Genomic DNA, 18,790 nt, shown 5'->3' on the forward strand with positions numbered 1-18,790 from the left:
ATGGGATTGCTCATCTGGAAACCTGACATCCAGAAAGCTCTGAATTATATAGACCTTTTAAACGCTATTTTTAAATAACTTATTTTTTCTGTAATAATAAAACCATACCCCTTTATAAAAATGAAATCTGCAGTTATCCTGTTTTTAGTCTATAACCCTTGTTTTTTCAGTTAAGCCCCATGTTTTTCACCAAAAATTCTCATGACTATATACAGGTCATGGTACGAGGATGTGACTTCCAATATCCTCATATTTTACAACAGTGGGTACATTATTTTTGAAAATACATTTAAATTGGTCATGTGACACAATAAACATCACTAAGCACTATCATCTGCAAATCACCATCATTCAAAAAGTTCTTACCTTTAAGTTAGCATTTTTACACATTTCAGAGTGGGTTGCGCATTGTTGGACTGTCATTCTGTTTGGCTTTGACATTTATTTGCAGAGTTTTACAGCTACATTTCCACTCTACATTATTTGCAGTTACCTGTAGTTAAACTTTATACCAGTTATGTGTACCATTTTATATGTAGTGAGACGGTTGTCATTTCTCATGTTCAAAGATCAGATTATAAGTCATGCAAAGAAGTCACCGAGGCCTTGAACAGTGTAGAGTACATACAAATATAATATTTAGGGGGGTATTAAAGTCCCTATGCTAAAAAAAAGTTTTTTTTTACACTAAAATCTGAATTTTTTGTGTAAAAAAAACTCACATTTTTCAAGATTTATTATACCCTGAGGATGCAGAGAGTCAGAATCCGAAAGTACTCCATCTTGTCGAAGTCCTGCAGAGGTCCTATTTGCAATTTGAAGATATCATGGTGTGCGCTGAGTTTCATATGATAATTTTAATATTTCGGGCTTTTCCACTGATTTCATGAAAAATTCTGACTTTTCAGGCGTCAAATCCGAAAAATTCAGATTTTTCATGCGACAATCTGAAAAAGTTTCGGTTTTCATGCGACAATCCGAAAAAGTTACAGTTTTTCTACAATCTTATTTTTATCGTGTTTTTTTAATGATAAATAAGGGTAAATTATGGATTCTAGTTTTTTTGGGGGGATTTTGATAAATAACCCCCTAACTGTATTTGAAGAAATGTTATTTACAGAAGGAGATTATACACTTTCTGATCACCACTGTGATCTCCCTTTAGTAACTGAACGATTGATGAACAAAAAACAGAGAAATCGAAGAGGTTTGTTTTCTCAAGAGAGAATTTATTGACGTTACAGAATCCTATATACCCAAAATTTCATTAGCATAGGAGTGCACTTCTGCTGCTTGCATAACTAATACAGAACCTTTGTTAATACTAACAGTTTCCTTAAATTAATAGCAATTCTGGAAGACAAACTCATTTGATAGAAAATATAAAAAATTTTACTGTACAAAATTTTACAACACATTCAAAAAGATACGCGTCCAGTACACCATAGTACAGACTCCATTTACATCTAGCACTGATGTTTTGGCCAATAGAGCGGTATTGTACAGCCAAAATAAACATTTCTACACGTCTAAAAAGGACACACGTTTTACAGTTGTGATTCACTCCCTTACTATAACATGATAAGAAAAGATTACTAAAAGCAATAGTCACATTTAAATCAGTGGTCTTTTAAAAAAGGTGTGGGGAAAATCTGCTTAACAAAAAATAGAAACACACCAGTGCATCAAACCAAACTTAAAGCAGTTTGTATGTTTTCACAGGACTAGGCAATATTTTATGCACTTGTCAGTGCCTGCAGTTTAATCTTACTAATGTATTTCCTATTCCCATCAAGTCAGAAAGTGTAACAGTTAAAGAAAAAAAAAAGAAAAAAAGCACCCAGGTAGAGCACATGATCATTCCAACAGTCCTATCCAAATGCTGCAAGTCACACCTCCATGTATATGCTTGGGCCTCCACCCCAAAGCTGAATGCTTACTCTATCAGTGTATGTCCAGTGAATGAATTAGCTACCCTTGTAGCCTTGTTATTATACTACTGGACATTTTGTGGAGTTGTTGAAAATATATTTGACTGTATTAAAATCCATTTAGACAAAAGGCCATTTTACAGGAACATTCTAATCGGTGTGGCTTGTTTGGAATTCACATGATTTGTGTTACTGCCTGAAAATCAATCCGGTCATAAACAGTGACAAATCGAGGAAGTGAAATTTGTTTCAGATGACCTATATTGTTAATGAATTGTGTAATGATTAATGGAAGTCAGTAAGAGTGTGTGTTGAAAATCGTATCCCTTGGGTTTGCATCTGTTGTCAACCACACTAAATGAAAATATAAATACACTTAGGGAAAAATAACTTAGGACACATGGTGTAAGCAGGCTGTCCAACTGCAGATGTGACATTCCAAGAGATTATGGCCCCTAGTCTTCATAGACTTCCAACCGTGTGAAACAGCAGACTAAATTCTAAAATCATACACTTACTTTGTAAGATCTAGTAGTGATTATTATCTTGCATAGGAACTCGTGTTTGCAGGCGAGGTGTTGCAAATTCCACTGAAATGTTGATTATGGGAATAAAAACTATGATGTATACATCAGAGAACTATTGTGTCTATGTAGGAGGTCATTTATCAACACTGGGCAAATTTGCCCATGGGCAGTAACCCATGGCAACCAATCTATCTGCATTCATTGATCTACTTGAAGCTAGCTTTAAGAAGCTCTTCACCGATTGGTGGTTATGGGTAACTGCCCATGGGCAAATTTGCCCAGTGTTGATAAATAAGCCCAGTCAGGGGTTGTGAAAAAAAGATTTTATCCAATATGTTTAGACACACAGTTATGGTACATAATTCTATGCATTATAATAATCTGCCCATAATAAATCTTTTATTGCACCTGAAACACTTCTTATCTAAAGCAGATCTTTGCTACACCTTCACCCAAGAATTTAACAGCCCTACTGAGGGAGTGTCACATAGGTAAAAAGATTTATATACAGAACAAAGGAAATCCTTACTGATAAAGGGAACTCCTCACATCTATAAAAGAGCACTAACTGTAAATGATGGTTAACCTTTAGTTTGATGGAAGGTGCAGCTGTGACAAAGCAGAAGGCCATATAGGAATGCCATATTTTCATAATCCTTTATATGTTTGTACACATTGTTTCTAATATTAACCATTTTGCCATTGCTCTGATCCTCTTCAATCCCCAAATTGTTTAATTGAGATCAGACACAAAGCTAATATGTGAGTACAGATTATATTTGAATCACCAAGCAGTAACTGGGAACACACCCTGCAGGCAATATAGGGTATGATTTGGAGAGAATATCTGCTCCCTATGCACGGTGCTTTGGAAGCCCAAGCAGAAGCTCAGTTAGGATGGGATTTTCAGTATATGCATGATATATAGATATTCTTAGCATGTTGGCACTATGATTGATGTTATGTAAAGTTTGTTGGGGGGCCCCAACCAAATGCTGCACCTCAAATGGGGTCAAACAACTAGAGCCTTGCCATAATCTGAGCTGTTGATGGCTATACACCCTGGTTTTCTCTGTTTATAATAATCACTCTAACATCATATTTAGTGATCTCATTCCAATGACACATACGCTTTAAAAACAATTAAACCGGTCAAGCGTGTGGGCAGTGTTGGGCTGAGGTGCCCTCCACAAAACCTCAAGCAGAAGGCCCTTCAAAATATTTGTCCTCCCTTCTCTCATTACTTTGTTCTCCTAGTGTCTTCTGCTATCTATTCTTCTCTCCATATCCACTGCATGTTCTCATATTGAAATGGGACATGACAATGGTATACTGTAGCTATAAAAGGCCAAATCACTGAGTGAGCAGTAAGGACCACAGGCAATTTTCCTCTAGACAGCCAAAAGAGACTGTTTAGGCCTCTTTATTCTTGAATGCAAGAGCCACCGCTGGTGGGTAGTGACATGGGTGATACCATGTTAAAACAAAAACACACGCTAACTTTTATGTGTTCATATATGTATCACTGAATAAAATTTATTACGGCTCAGATATAAAATATGAAAGCGATAGCATACTTATAGTAAAACTTGCATTCACATATAACTAGGCTCTAAGGTGTTTTAGTTGGGAGTAAAGGCCTTGATATACTGGCTGTTCAGTCCCAATGATACTGTAAGAATTACAGTATCTTGGCAGTGAAATCAAAGGTTATATGGGAGTCTCACTATACCGTCTGTGATGTTCCATCTCTCATGGAAAATACTATTGAGCCACTTGAGTTGAAAAGAAAGACCCAGAAAATACACTGTTTGAACCATTGAAAATGGATTCTGGAAAAGGCTTTTAGCAGTTTGTTTAACTAAAATGAGTTTTTATACTCATAGACTGATGGCACATGGGGTGCTGATGCAGGTGGTATTTCCGATTCAGTTAACAGAGAGGCATGAGTGGAGGGTTTAGGTGCTTTTCTGCGGTCAGATAGATGTCCCATGTGTCAGGGGCTCTATAGTAGGGGCTGCTGGCTTTAGTTAAATTGTTTCAGTAAGCATGGGCTGGTTAGTGAAAACAATGAAGTCAAGGAGTTTTGCACTGCTGCACAGATTTGTTGTTTGGGATATTATGCTGTAACAAAAAGTCTGAACAGGAAGCTACCAATCTCCTCAGACATGAATGATTTTCCATATTGGGTCTCATGCAAAATGAAAACATATTCTTCAAGTGAACTTTTGCTTGGAAAACACATGGACAGATGTAATTTATTTTTTTATTTACCATACTAATCCTACCTTCCAAAAATATTTAAATGCATGTTAACCTTACTCAGACATGGGGCTAATGTTTTACTTAGAAAGAAAGCCAAATATATTTTTAAAATCTGTTGTAAAATCTATAGTTAGTTAAATGTCGCCAAACCACAGTTCCTATTTGGCCTTATTTGCAGGGTTACTTGCTTATCTGTGCAGTCTGAAAGCAAAAAGGCAAGCACAGGATGCCATACTAATCTGCGGGAAGACAGGAATCTGAAATTCATTTGTACGTACAAAAGAAAGTCATCATTTTAATCGGCCAACAAGGTATTTATTATATAGATAGAATAGATCGTTTTTAAGCCTCACATTTTAAAATGCCTGTTCTCCAAAAATATATACAAACCAAATATAGAGGCCATCAAAACCCAGTTCTGGTGAAAGTGTTCCCATTTATAAATGTATAAGAAAGGTTTGCATCGTTTTTTTGTGTTTAGATCCAATACACTGGCCAGTGCTTTACTCGTGTCTTTGGGTGGGAAAAATTATTTACATATACTATTTTCTATGTTCTCTGTGTTAAAGAGGACCATGGAACACTCACAGCATATGGACCCCATGGCACAATGAGGGCTTTTTAAATGCTGGCAAAAAAATGTGAGAGATGCCTCATAGCATCAGTACTGGAAATGTTGAGCCCCAAAAATCCTGATTTTGGCTAGCTAAAAAGCACCAGTTTTAATGGAGTCAATAATTCCCATTCAATGCAAAGGAATTTCAGGCTTTGCAACCAGCAGAAAAGATCCCCCCGGTACTACCAGCCTTAGAAACTTATGGGGAGACCTGCCAGCAACGTTAGCTTTTTGCTAAAGGTCAATATGTATTAAAGTGACAAAACGTTGAATAAAAACTGTGAATTTTCATGAAATTATTGTGGCAGGTATCAGATTCCAAAAAAAAACTCAGCAAAACTGCATTTATACACAGGTTATTAATTTCTACATACAGTAGTTCTACAATATTTGTACCACCTTGTGCTTTAGATGGAGATGCTGTAGAGCTTCTAAGTTTTATTGCTGGTGGCAGAAAGTTGATGTGAGTTGCCCACATTCCCAAGGGACACCCAGAAGAATCAAACCCAGTGATGTAAAGTTTGAGACCTACACAACATTTGCAGATCACTTATATTTTCATTCAATTGCAGTTATTTATAAAACATGAGCAGGAACTAAAATTGAGGCTATTCCTCCTGTGCAAACACAGAAAATGTTTTACTCACACTCAGGCTATGCCCTTATTTGTAAAAGTTTTAATAAATAGAAAATAAGTGTAAATCTCTGAAACAAAAACGAGCTTTTGTTTCAAGGCATATTGAGTTTGTTTTACAGAATTATTTAAAAGATGCTTAAAAATGCTCTCTCCTTCAGTGTTTTACCACATTTCTATATACTTGTGTTTATGGAAAATCTAAAAGGTATATTAATAAGCAGAGTTAGGAGAGTCAACCGAACTGTAGCATCTCAACAAAGATCTTGCTACTCGTGATCCCTGCATTAAAGTAAAGTTAAACTCTGACAAAAACTAATGACTGTACGTGTGACATAAAACAGGAGAACCCCCAGCCAAACAAAGGTATTTCTTTTCTGGTTTGTGGTGAAATACACATAAACAACCTCTGATGAGGGTATTAGGGGCAATAAAAAACATACTTATCTAGATATTACATGAATTATCATGGGAAGAACAGTTGAAGAAGTAATGAAAACCTGTGAAAGATTCACTTCAGCAGTACAGAGATCTACATCTTACATACAGAAAATGATATATGTAATATAGTTAATTCAGTTGCTGACAATGGGTCTGTCAAAACATTTTTAAGAGATTGGGTATCGCAAGTCAGTTACTAAGCTATAACCTCTGTAATAAATATTTATTGGAATCTTTAACTCATATCTAAATAATTATGAATTTAAGGGTATTGTGGGTCAGAATGAATGTATGATCATGAACTTCTAGCACTTTACTAGAGTGTCAAAGATTTTGCAGCATCCTTAGGCGGCTTACTGCTGGAGCATTATGGATGCCCACCAAAGGTTTATGAACAAAGTCTTTTTCATGTCACTTCTCATATTCTCATAGCTTATACAGAAGATAAAAAGTCAGTCACATTTATTTTCATTTCATCGACACAATACAATTTCACAAGCCTAAAATCATATGTAAACAACATGAGCAGAAGGTAACAATTAAGGCTTAAGCCATTCAGCACTGGAAAAGGTAGCAATGGCACTGCAGTGCTCTTGCTCAGTGCAGAATGGGTTAATGGAAATGCAGTGACAGTGGGAAAGAAATCCAATAGCCAGAAGGTTTACTGTGCCTGCCTTATGGCTGCAGAACGAATCAGAGATTTGCTGCACTGTTAGGGGACTTTACAATTGACATATTCCATTGTAGGCTACCCTGCTCCAAGATTTCCAGGCCAAGCCTTTAATAACGGGAGATCATTTTGCTACCGTTAATGCTGAAAAAAGGAGGACAAAACAAATATTTCCAAGTTAGAAAAATCAATTCAATTCAAGTTATATCTAAATCTACTTTACAAAATGTATTCATCATTATCATCGATCGAACGGGATGTAAGATTGTCCAACAAATAACTGAGCAGCACGATGAACCGTTTTCTGTATAAATGTTTACTATTCCATATTTAAAAATTACAAATACAATTTACAGCAATAAAACATCTACAAATTGATATGTAAAATACAGGTCCTAATGAACTTTTCATGAATTTAGGGGCGCAAACGAAAACTATAGCTGCAAAAAGGCATTTTATAAGCGAAATGAAGGGGGGAGGAGTCAAGGCCAGCTTGCACATTACACATAATATTGTACATTATTAAATTAAATGTATCTTGAATACAATTTCAACGGCTTCCCTGGCATTATGCTGTAAAGCCATTATGCCTGTAAAATGCACGTGTATGTATAAATTATATTTGTATATGTATAAATACACACAGAATTATCTGCATTTACCTTTTCATCTCTCCCAATAGAATCGCTTTGATTTAATCTGAAGTATCAAACTCATTAGTTAAATGAGAAACTCCTGCATAGTTTAAAGCCTTTGGGAAGTTTTCTTTAGAAGCAAGTGATTCATGCATTATAATACATAGGTACAGGTTGTATTATGGGGTCATTCATTGCATTTAAGCTACTTAAAATATTTAAACATTAAAAACCCCAGTGGGACTGCTCTGCAACCAGTATGGATCTAAGCTAGCTTAGTTACCATCAAGTACTCGCTTAACATTACAGAGAAAAACTGTTCATAGGATGCTTTGGGAAATGGTAATTTTAAGGATAAAAGTTATTTAGAATATAATATAACATACCAGTATAGTAAATTACATACATGGCCACAGTGGATGCTAATTATAAATACCATTTACTCGTTGTTATTGCTGGATATGGAAAAGGCTTCAGCCCCCTGAAGTACTAAAAGTAATCTGTCTCAAAATATTGGCCTGAACAATCTGAATATGCTACACATTCATTAAAAAAAAAGTTTGTTTAAAAATGGTTGTGTGTATACATTTGCTGGACAATCTTAAACACAGATAAATTAAAATGTTATGACACTACTTCTACAGACACACACATAAAACACTCAGCATAAAATCCTAATGCTTGTATCCCTACTTCAGAGAATGTTATTTTTGTCAAAAAAGTGCTTGAGAGAGCAAATATGCTGCCGAGTCGTATGGTTAGTGCCAAGTATTTTTCCCTTTGCAGTCAGAATTTGTTATTCAAGCAAATAGCCCACACCAAGAAAAGAGCAGGCAGGAGAAAATCAAAGCAGAAGAACATCCAAGGGGGTTAAAAAAGGAGTTCTGTTATTGGTTTTGTGGATGGAAGGCCACTGTCCACGAAGCTGAAGATTAGCAGAAGATATTATGGAAACATGCAAGGCAATGCCCAGTTAGTGTGCCAGCAGCTATAACCTATGAGAAAAAAACAGAAAGAAAACAGTTGATCAAAAGTAAACAGCAGTTAATCGACAATCCTTAGAGAAGAAAGTTATCAGTATTAGTTAAGAGAGAAGTGGCAAAATGGTTTTGCTATATATAAAAGGCATAAGATCTGGCCTGCCTAGATCCTTGAGAGCAAATTGTTGCCATAACAGGGCACAGGTAATTAGGAATGCAATGAATCCACTATTTTGGATTCGGCCGAACCCCCGAATCCACTGCGAGAGATTTGGCAGAATACTGAACCCGAATCCTAATTTGCATATGCACATTAGGGGTGGAAAGGGGAAAATGTTTTTACTTCCTTGTTTTGTGACAAAAAGTCACGCGATTTCCCTCCCTGCCCCTAATTTGCAAATTAGGATTCGGTTCGGCTGGGCAGAAGGATTCGGCCGAATCCCGAACTGAATCCTGGATTTGGTGCATCCCTACAGGTAATAAACATACTGGTTCCTTCCTGTGGTATTTAGGCAGCTTGCATCCATTCAACACCCTCTGTCACTTGCAATAGTACTTGTGATCAGATTCATGCAGTAAAAATGTGGGAAGGGTTAAACCAGTACAGGTATAGGGGAATAAGTGTGATTTGTCCTCTACTGTAACCAAAGTGTTAACAGGCAGTAATTAAAACTGCTGACTTGTTGAACATGGGTAAGAAGCTGTTCTGTAGTGAAAACATATTTATGTCTCTCTGCTCTGCTGGCTATCTTTATAATAGTCGCATACTTGATCTAAAAAATGCATAATGTTACATTTAGGGGCAGGTTTATGATGTGGTGTAAAAAACTGTGGAATAATTCGCCAGGTATCACTGTGTAAAAAAAACCCCGTAAAAATGGCACCATTTTTTACGCGTTTTTTCTTTTTGCAACTTCCACTGGAGCTTACACACAAAGTTCTGAAGCAGTGTAAAATTAATGGCGGCAAATTCAATGGCGTAAAATAAAACCCGCACTGGTAAAATAGCCATTTATTTTACACAGCTTTTTACACAGGGTTTTTCTGCAAATTTTTATTTTACAAAGCATAATAAATAGGCCCCTTAGTCTGTATATTATCTGATGAAATGGCTGAAAGTTTCTGAATCCGTTACAGTCAAGTTCTGTTTTTCCAACAAACGTGCAAGGGAAGGCAATGTTATGAGAAAGGTGTAGCAAACTATTTGTTAGCCACAGGACAGTGCATTTGAGCTCCATGCTGATAGAAGTGGCCCTTGATATAAAAGCGATGCCACTGTCTGCAGAAGCAAACATGCAAAATGAAAACATGCATTAATTCCAGGTACCCAGAGCAGAAACAGTAATGTGCAATAGTGCCATTATATCCACGGAGTATGGACAGGCCCCCACAGTACGTTGATAGAGAATGGAAAAAGATGGCACGATGAGGTGAGCATCACAATTTAACCAAGAAGGAAAAAAGCAAAAATAAGTTTAGTTAGTTGCACATAGCTATCTGGTTCATCACTGAAAATAAAATACATCTAGCTGTATTCAATATTATGTAAAGAAAATCATGTCCTTTCATGCATGCACTAACACCATTAATTACTAGGTGAGCTTTTCGTTTAAAGGGGTTGTTCACCTTTAAATTAACTTTTAGTATGATGCAGAGAGTTATATTCCAAGACAATTTGCAATTGATTTTCATTTTATTATTATTTGTGGTTTTTGGGTTATTTGGCTTATTATTCAGTAGCTCTCCAGCCTGCAATTTCTACAATCTGGTTTCTAGGGTCCAATTTACCAAAACAACTGTAATATGAATTGGTGAGTGCCAGAACAGAAAGAAGAGTAATAAAAACTAATAATAACAATACATTTGCAGCCTTACAGAGCATTTGTTTCTTTGACCCCCAATTGGAAAGCTGGAAAGAGTCAAAAGAAGAAGGCATAAAATATAAAAACGATAAACAAAAAATAAATACCAATTGAACAGTTGTTAGAATTAGTGATTCTATAATATACTAAAAGTTAATATAAAGGTGAACCACAATGTTAATACGGGGAAATGGAGGACGAATTCATGAATTTTGGTCCTGTTTTTGCTGATAAATCATGGTAGGTAAAGAGCTTCCCCTAGACTTTTCAGTCACTTTTTCTAGACTGCTTAGTATACAAACATTTCCCAGAACAGACTGTAATATTTATGGTGAACAGAATGATTTTGGGCATTGTGCCACAGATGCTTATTTCATTGACAAAAACGCACTTTGAGATGCCCCAAATCCCCCTCTTTGCGGCCTCTGTGAATCATGTGAAAATGACAGTAGCGTTGATTTTCTCACAAAGGCACTTAGACAAGATGTATTAGAGCAAAAAGGTGATGCTGGCTGAGGGATCAAGCTAATGAACACTGCCCAGGCTAAAATCAAATTACTCACTCTGCAGATTTCCAGAAGTGACCTGGATGAGACAACCTTCGGTTCAGTTTTGGCAGCTTCTCCAACATGTCCATAAGGAGTGTAAAACTTGGCCTTTCATCGATATCAAAAGCCCAACACGCAGCCAAGATTTCCTACAATGCATTAATAAAGGTTCTCATAAAGTTGAATAGATAACGTAGAATATTTTTTTCTCTCTTTAAACGAGAACAAAAAAAAACAACATTAACTGAAATACTTACAGTAACTTCTTTCCCTAGACTTGTTGAAGATAAGACTTGCTTCATGCCTTCACCACTTCCAATCTGCCAGATAAGGGCCTCAACTGCTTGTCTCTTCAACGGCCAGTCTCTAGCCTGAAGTTCATACCAAATGGTGCTGAAACAAAACCCCCAATAAGTTGCAGAAGTGGACAACACTATGTAACCTACTGACCTACTACAAAGCACAAAGTATTTGTTTTGTAAAATAAAAGTTTCCTTTATGGTCCAACATCCTGGGTCAGGAAATCTCACTTTTGGATGTAGAGTCTACATGTGCAGTGTTAGCATGGAACCCCCAAATTCTTAATACCTGGAATATGACCCTTATAGAATAAAACATCACACTGACATTGACATAAAATAATAAACTGTGCATGGGGAGGACAGGGAAGTTGCACTATTGAGCAAGATATTATGTAAATGAGTTCATATCACTTTACATATGTAATGCAGGAAATATGGATAACAGTAGGCAGATTACAAGTTATTACATATTTACAAGAATAAGAGTTTGTAGTATGATAGAGGTGGTAAATGTTTCTAATGATGGAGACAATCACTGATAATGAGCATGTCTGCATAAAGAGACACCCCCATTTTTTGTCCCCTATAAAGGCAACCTAATGCAGATGAGGAAGGGAGTTAAAGTAATATATAAAGGTCAATATGTTATTTTTACAGATTCCTATGGGACTGCAGCATCTGATAGAGTAGAAAGTACTGTACATAGGAAGTTATGTCTTGCTTTAACTGAACTATGTTGTGAGTTTGTCATAAACTTTGTGATGCGGAGTCTCACCTGTAGCTCACTTATCGCATAGTACAGACTCTGTTTTGTGTCACTCAGACAGCTGACAATAGTAGAGAATAGGGTACTATTAAAAGGGGTTGTTCACCCTCCAACACTTTTTTAAGTTCAGTTGTTTTCAGATCACCAGAAATAGACTTTTTTTAATTGCTATTTTCTGTTTGTTACCATTTTTCTAATATTGTAGAAGTTTAAAGCTTCATTTTTCACCTTCTTATGTCTTTCTGAAGATGCTCTGTTTGGGGGGGTCACCGACCCTGCAAACTGTTCTAAATTGATACATTTAGTTGATGCATTTGTCATCTTTGGTCCTGCTGAGCAGACTCCTTGAGTTTCATTGCAGGCAGCTGTTAGAATTGATATAATAGTTGCCAATACTCCAGAAATGCTGCTGAGAAAAGTATCAACCAATGTAGCAAGCTGTAACAGTTCAAAATTTGCACCCGGATTATGGAGCTGCCAGAAACTCATTAGAGACCGGAGCATTACATTTTAAACATCAATTCTGGAAAACAATCTGAAAACAAGTGAACTGAAAAAAAGTGTTTGGCAGATTAACAACCCCTTTAACTACAACAGACAAGCTATCTTTACTATTTTTCAGCACTTTATTACAGTCTAATTGTAGGTTGGGAAGATAAAGATAGAAGGAACTAATGTTAGCACAGAAGCAAATGCAAGATAATTGATTTTGAAGATACTGAAATGTTACTACCTGGTGATTTGAAAGAATGAAATGAGCTAGTGTTGTGTAATAAGTGGTACAGGTATGGGATCCATTATCCGGAAACCCATTATACGAAAAATTCCGAATTATGGAAAACCGTCTCCTATAGACTCCATTTTATCCATATAATCCAAATGTTTAAGAATAATGTAATTTTTCTATGTAATAATAAAACAGTACCTTGTACTCGATTCCAACTAAGATAAAATGAATCCTTTTTGGAGGCAAAACCAGCCTATATGGTTTATTTAATATTTACATGATTTCCTAGAAGACTTTAGGTATAAAGATCCAAATTAAGGAAAGATCCATTATATGGAAAACCCCAGGTCACGAGCATCTGGATAAAAGGTCCCATACCTGTACTATAATTACATGAAGACAGGCTTTCTGGAATCTGTTCAGTATCCTATTATGTTCATTTTGAAATGTGTTTCTTTTGAACAGATAAAGGATAGATACTGAAGTCATTCTAAATGCTTTACAGTATAACATGTTGGATAAATACTGAAGTCACTCTAATGCTTTACAGTATGATTTCTAGTATGGAAAGGATTTGGACTTTCCATGGTGACCAAATCCCAGCATTACACAAGAGGAAGAATGAGCAGTCAGATATGAAAGAGGGGGCGCAGCCTCACCCGAAAGCATAAATGTCAGCAGCTTTGGAGAAGGGAAGTGTGTCTTCACCTTTGCCAGGAGTCATCTCTCGCACTATTTCTGGCGCCAAATAACATAGCCAGTCGTGGCTCAACTTCAGTTCATTTTCACGTCTAGAATTGTGGGAAGGTAAAAAGAAAGCATGACCCTTAAAATGTGATCATGATCCTGAAAATGACAGTGTGAAGGTTTTCTTACTGTGGCTAAATACTCACCTTCCTTCCTGAACCACCCCTGAAATGCCAAACAGCCCAAAGTCAGTGATGACAACCTTCCCATTTTCATAGAAAACGTTCTTGGATTTCAAATCTTTATGGACAATGCCTTTGGCGTGCAAATAGCCCATTCCCTGGAACACAGGCACAATGGAATGCTATATTAAAAAAATTGTTTCAAACATCTCAAGTACAAACATATATATATAAATAATACACAAAAGCTTTGAATATCTTGTAAATTATATCCTTATAAACGGAGAGTTCTGATGTCATTTCTGTCACATGACTCACTGAAATTTGTGTATTACAATAAATAATGTACCCCCAGTTGTAAAATATGAGGGTATTAGAAGTTACCTAAGAGTTCCATGACTGTATAAAACACTCACTCCTCGGTAACTTATAATATCCTTATATTTTACAAGAGTGGGTACTTTATTCACTATATAAATTAGTAGTATGTTACTTTCTGAGTTTTACTTTACAAAATAAGCCTGATGAAGAATGACTACACTGACATTAATCCACCAATTTCATCACATAATAGTCAGTCTTCTGCAAGTATTGCCTTCTCACTCATGGTGTACTGTCTGGTGTAGACATTGAATTGATAAACCACACACACTTTAGCAGACAGCACCAACAGGAATATCTGTTTAAAAAGCCTTTATTTTGCTTTTCTTAGGCTTAATGATCAGGACAGTGTGTGTGTATTTTCAGAGTCGGTTGGAGTGGACACCAAATGACGTGCACCTAACTACTAAATGGGAGATTTGAGTTCCTGTGAGTGCTGGCTGAATTGTTTTTTATTGAATTGATAAATACATGAGACAAAATGTACATGGTCCTTCTATACCACTGAATTTGGTTTTAAACATAAGCACACAAAGTGCCACAGTCCTTACTGGTAAACTCTGTTGCATACCTTCTTGTAGTTACAACTAGTGGGAAATAAACCATGGCAACCAAATATATTTTTTGTTCAATGGTTCTACCTACAGCTGGCTGGAAAAAGCGGATCGCTAGTTGGTTGCTATGGGTTACTACTGTCTAGGTCCCATCTTGAAAAATAGGCCCCAGTTTGTCTTTGATTGTCACATACTGACATTGGCGATCCTGGCGGCTGCAGCCCCCCCTTTCCTGGTGCACGCTTAAAAACATCAAAGTAGGTGCGGGTCAGGGGGGTGGATCGCTAGTGCAATGAGCACATAAAGTTACAAGAGGCAGCTTTTTGCTGCCCCCTGTAACTGGCCGCTCGCTGTTGCCTGAGGCAAGGTTTTCACCTTCAGGAGTGACACTACATAATGATACACCACTAGAGTCTATTTTTTTGGTTAACCCCTATCCAGCAGGGAAACTTTGATCATACAATACAGTGTGTTTACAGACAACACATTAAATGGCATAGATCTACTGTGTAGATAGTCATGCTGATGCCCTAGAATTTCCAATCCAAAGCGTTAATCCAAATTATTCTATTCTTGAAGGGATTCTCTCATGATTTTTATGGTATTATTTTTATTTCTAAATTACATTGTTTACACTGCAAATAGTTCACGCTACAATAAAAAAATTTATTTCTGAACCAGCAAGTGTATTTTTTTTTTATTTGTAATATTGGTGTGTAGGCAGCCATTTCAGGTCATTTTGCCTGGTCATGTGCTTTCAGAAAGAGCCAGCACTTTACGATAGAACTGCTTTCTGCTGTTTCTCTTACTCGATGTAACTGAATGTGTTGCAGTGGGACATGGATATTACTATCGAGAGCTGTTCTTAGATCTACCAGGGAGCGGTTATCTGGTTAAATTCCTATTCTGCTGCTGGGGGGGAAAGGGAGGGGGGTGATATCACTCCAACTTGCTGTACAGCAGCAAAGAGTGACTGAAATTTATCAGAGCACAAGTCACATGACTGGGGCAGCTGGAAACTGACAACATGTCTAGCCCCATATAAGATTTCAAACTTAAATATAAAAAAAATCTGTTTGCTCTTTTGATAAACTGATTTTAGTGCATGCGTTACTGATGCGTTTTGAAAAAAACATGTTATCCCATGACAGTATCCCTTTAAGCATTATTAAGATGAAGTTCAATACTAATTATACCAATTTACTAATTGCTAATATTATCATAGTGAAATGAATATTGCATTAAGAAAGTATTTCTTTTGGTACCAGATAAGACATGCTAGATGAATTCTACTTGGAGTGACATGGTAGTTAATTATTAATCCAATGTAAAACATAGCTCGACTTTTACCCAACATAAACCAACTGTCATTACCAAAGTGCACTTTGCTCTTATTATTGTGACAACAAAACCCAAGCAGTAGGTATATCAAGCTAAAACAAAAGGTTTATGGCATAATAAACTTTATAGCTCTACTCCCACTAGTTTACATGAGACAATTACAAGCTTAACATATACAGTAGATTCCTCCCAGTTAACCTTTACACCTTTAATTCCATGGCCACAGTCAGAAATGGCACCATATTGTAAAATACCTGAAAAATAATATACAGAGTCCACTGGTAACATCTACAGAAATGTATTTGGGCAAATCAAAAAAGTCATGACTTTTTGTGCATCGCTCTTTCTTTCTTTTATTTTCAAAGTTTTAAGATTTTCTTTTTAAAAATCAATTTATTGTATCATTCTTTTTCTGTGCTATATGAAACAACATGATTTGTGCAGGTTAGAGGTGCACCGTATCCACTTGTTTTCAGATTCATCAGAATCAAGCTGAGAAACAAATTGGCAATTCCTTTATTCACGTGTAGTGATGAGTGAAAATGTTTGGTATTTTCTGTGAGTTTCCCCATGCCACATCGTGCAACAGAAAAATAGACTTTAATGCATTTTGGCAAGTTTTTTGCAAAGTGAAACAAGTCAGATTCACCCATCACTGGTCACATGGTCTAAAGTGACATGATCATAATGATTTGGATTAGGTTTGGCCAGGCACTTGGATTTGTCTGAATCTGAATGCTGCCGAAAAAGACACTCAATTCAGGATTCAGTGCATCCCTAGTGATGGTAAAGTTCCCTGTTAAATTACATTTAAAATACGCTTAAACATTAAAAATCCCAGTAATGTTGTTTTGCCACAAATTTAGCTTTTAACATCATGTACAAGGTACTGTCTTATTACACAGAAAAGTATCAGTCAAAAATGAAAATTATAATGTATGTATGCATGCACCAAGTTTTACATCTATTAATTAAAAAGGGGGGGGGGATAAAAGCTTTTAACGCCTATGAAGTAGCTTGGTGCCAAAGGGGTAGGCCGTTAAAGTCTTAATGAATTTATCAAAGGTGTCAATGTTCATTTCCTATGGGGTAATAGTGGACAGTGCTTTACTCCCTGATGGCTGTGGGGAGAAAAGACTTGGACACTTATTTTCCACATTGGTAGAAATTGTTTCAGCATGGAAAATAATTTGTTAAATCTAAAAGCCTTGGTAATGTTTTACCAAGCAGTAAACGAGGAATCATAAATGATCAGCACTAGTGAATACGAATCTCAGTAAATACATATGGCGTCTGTGACGTCTCAAAAGCTGATCTGCTAGTTTGTCTTCACCCTCATCCTCCACCTAACTAATACTATAATATGTATTAAATATTATATAGAATTGTTGCACTAAAATAAACTGACTTTTCTGAAGTAAAGATGACATTTGCTAGGTGGTTTTTATGGAAAAGACAAAACAAACAAAAAATACGTACTATTTCCAAGAATTAAGAATGAATATATGGGTATGGGATCAGTTATCTGGAAACCCGGTACAGGTATGAGATCCGTTATCTGGAAACCCATTATCCAGAAAGATCCAAATTAAGGAATGGCAGTCTACATTTTATGCAAATAATCCAAATTTTTAAAAATTATTTCCATTATCTTTGTAATAATAAAAAAGCTTGTACTTGATCCAAACTAAGATATAATTAATCCTTTTTAGAAGCAAAAGCAGCCTATTTAGTTAATTTAATGTTTACATGATTTTCTAGTGGACAAAAATATCGACACCAGAAAAATACCTTTTTTTTATATTTATCATAACATTGTCTTTGAATGTTATTTATAATTTTGTTATAAAAGTCTTTGCCTGATGCTTTTACATTACCTTTCTTACCCAATGTTTCTCTATGAGGGGGCTGCCATATTTGTGCAGCAACAGTCCATTAGCATTAGAAACTATAACTGACAGGTTAAGAAGGGACAGTCAGGTTGGCAAAACAGTCAGGTTTAGGAACTTCAAGTAACAATTAATTATATAAGTTAAACTATTATCGAAAAAGCGAAAATTTTTAGTGTCCGTATCATTTTATGGTATGAAGTTCCAAATTACAGATAGATCAATTATCTGGAAAGCACCAGGTCCTGAGCATTCTGGATAATAGGTCCCATACCTGTATCTAGAAGGCCATCTCCCATAGACTTTTTTTTTTTTAATTCCTTTTTCTCTTACCTTGTACTTGATCCCAACTAAGATAAAATGAATCCTTATTGGAAGCAAAACAATCCTATTGGGTCTATTTCATTTTCGATTTTTTTTTTTTAAGTAGACTGAAGGTATGGAGATCCAAATGACTGAAATACCCCTTATCCGGAAAACCCCAGGACCTGAGCATTCTGCATAAAAGGGCCCATGCCTGTATAACAGTATGCAGAACTGTCAAGTAATGCCATTCCTTGTAAAACGTCTGGGACCCATAACATAGCTGTTTACAGAAAAAATTGTCATAGTATCTGTAATTTTTCAAAATAATTACTCAAGTACAACGTAATTACAAGCTCAATTTATTGTAACTATTCCCTGAATATATTATTTTTAAATACATGTGTAGGGTATGTGGGTTTACTAGGGGTTATGATCAGAAGGCAATTGGGTTGAGCAGGCTAGTTAGTTTTGGAAATGAAAACTGATGAAAAGTAAAAAGCAGAGAATAGGAACAGAGGACGAAACATACATTTTGCCAGATTTGTT

At 36.1% G+C, this 18,790-nt stretch overlaps 1 protein-coding gene across 5 annotated transcripts in view; it reads right to left on the reverse strand.

Annotated features, from left to right (window-relative positions):
• Positions 1-1,208: 1,208 nt before the first annotated feature.
• ksr1.L (kinase suppressor of ras 1 L homeolog) overlaps positions 1,209-18,790 on the reverse strand; it is a 94,002-nt gene continuing 76,420 nt past the window's right edge. For 2 of the 5 annotated variants that reach the window (XM_018247005.2, XM_018247007.2), the window contains 5 exons: positions 13,798-13,931; positions 13,564-13,695; positions 11,367-11,502; positions 11,125-11,258; positions 1,209-7,228 (listed from right to left, as the gene is read on the reverse strand). In XM_018247005.2, the coding sequence (XP_018102494.1) occupies positions 7,195-7,228; positions 11,125-11,258; positions 11,367-11,502; positions 13,564-13,695; positions 13,798-13,931 (570 nt within the window). In that variant the 3' untranslated portion in view covers positions 1,209-7,194. Of the gene's footprint in view, positions 8,715-9,075; positions 9,979-11,124; positions 11,259-11,366; positions 11,503-13,563; positions 13,696-13,797; positions 13,932-18,790 lie in introns of those variants that run through there. The other 3 variants (XM_018247006.2, XM_018247002.2, XR_001934458.2) reach the window with 3 other exon arrangements.

The sequence above is a fragment of the Xenopus laevis genome, chromosome 2L, assembly GCF_017654675.1.
Source record: "Xenopus laevis strain J_2021 chromosome 2L, Xenopus_laevis_v10.1, whole genome shotgun sequence".
NCBI lineage: Eukaryota > Metazoa > Chordata > Amphibia > Anura > Pipidae > Xenopus > Xenopus laevis.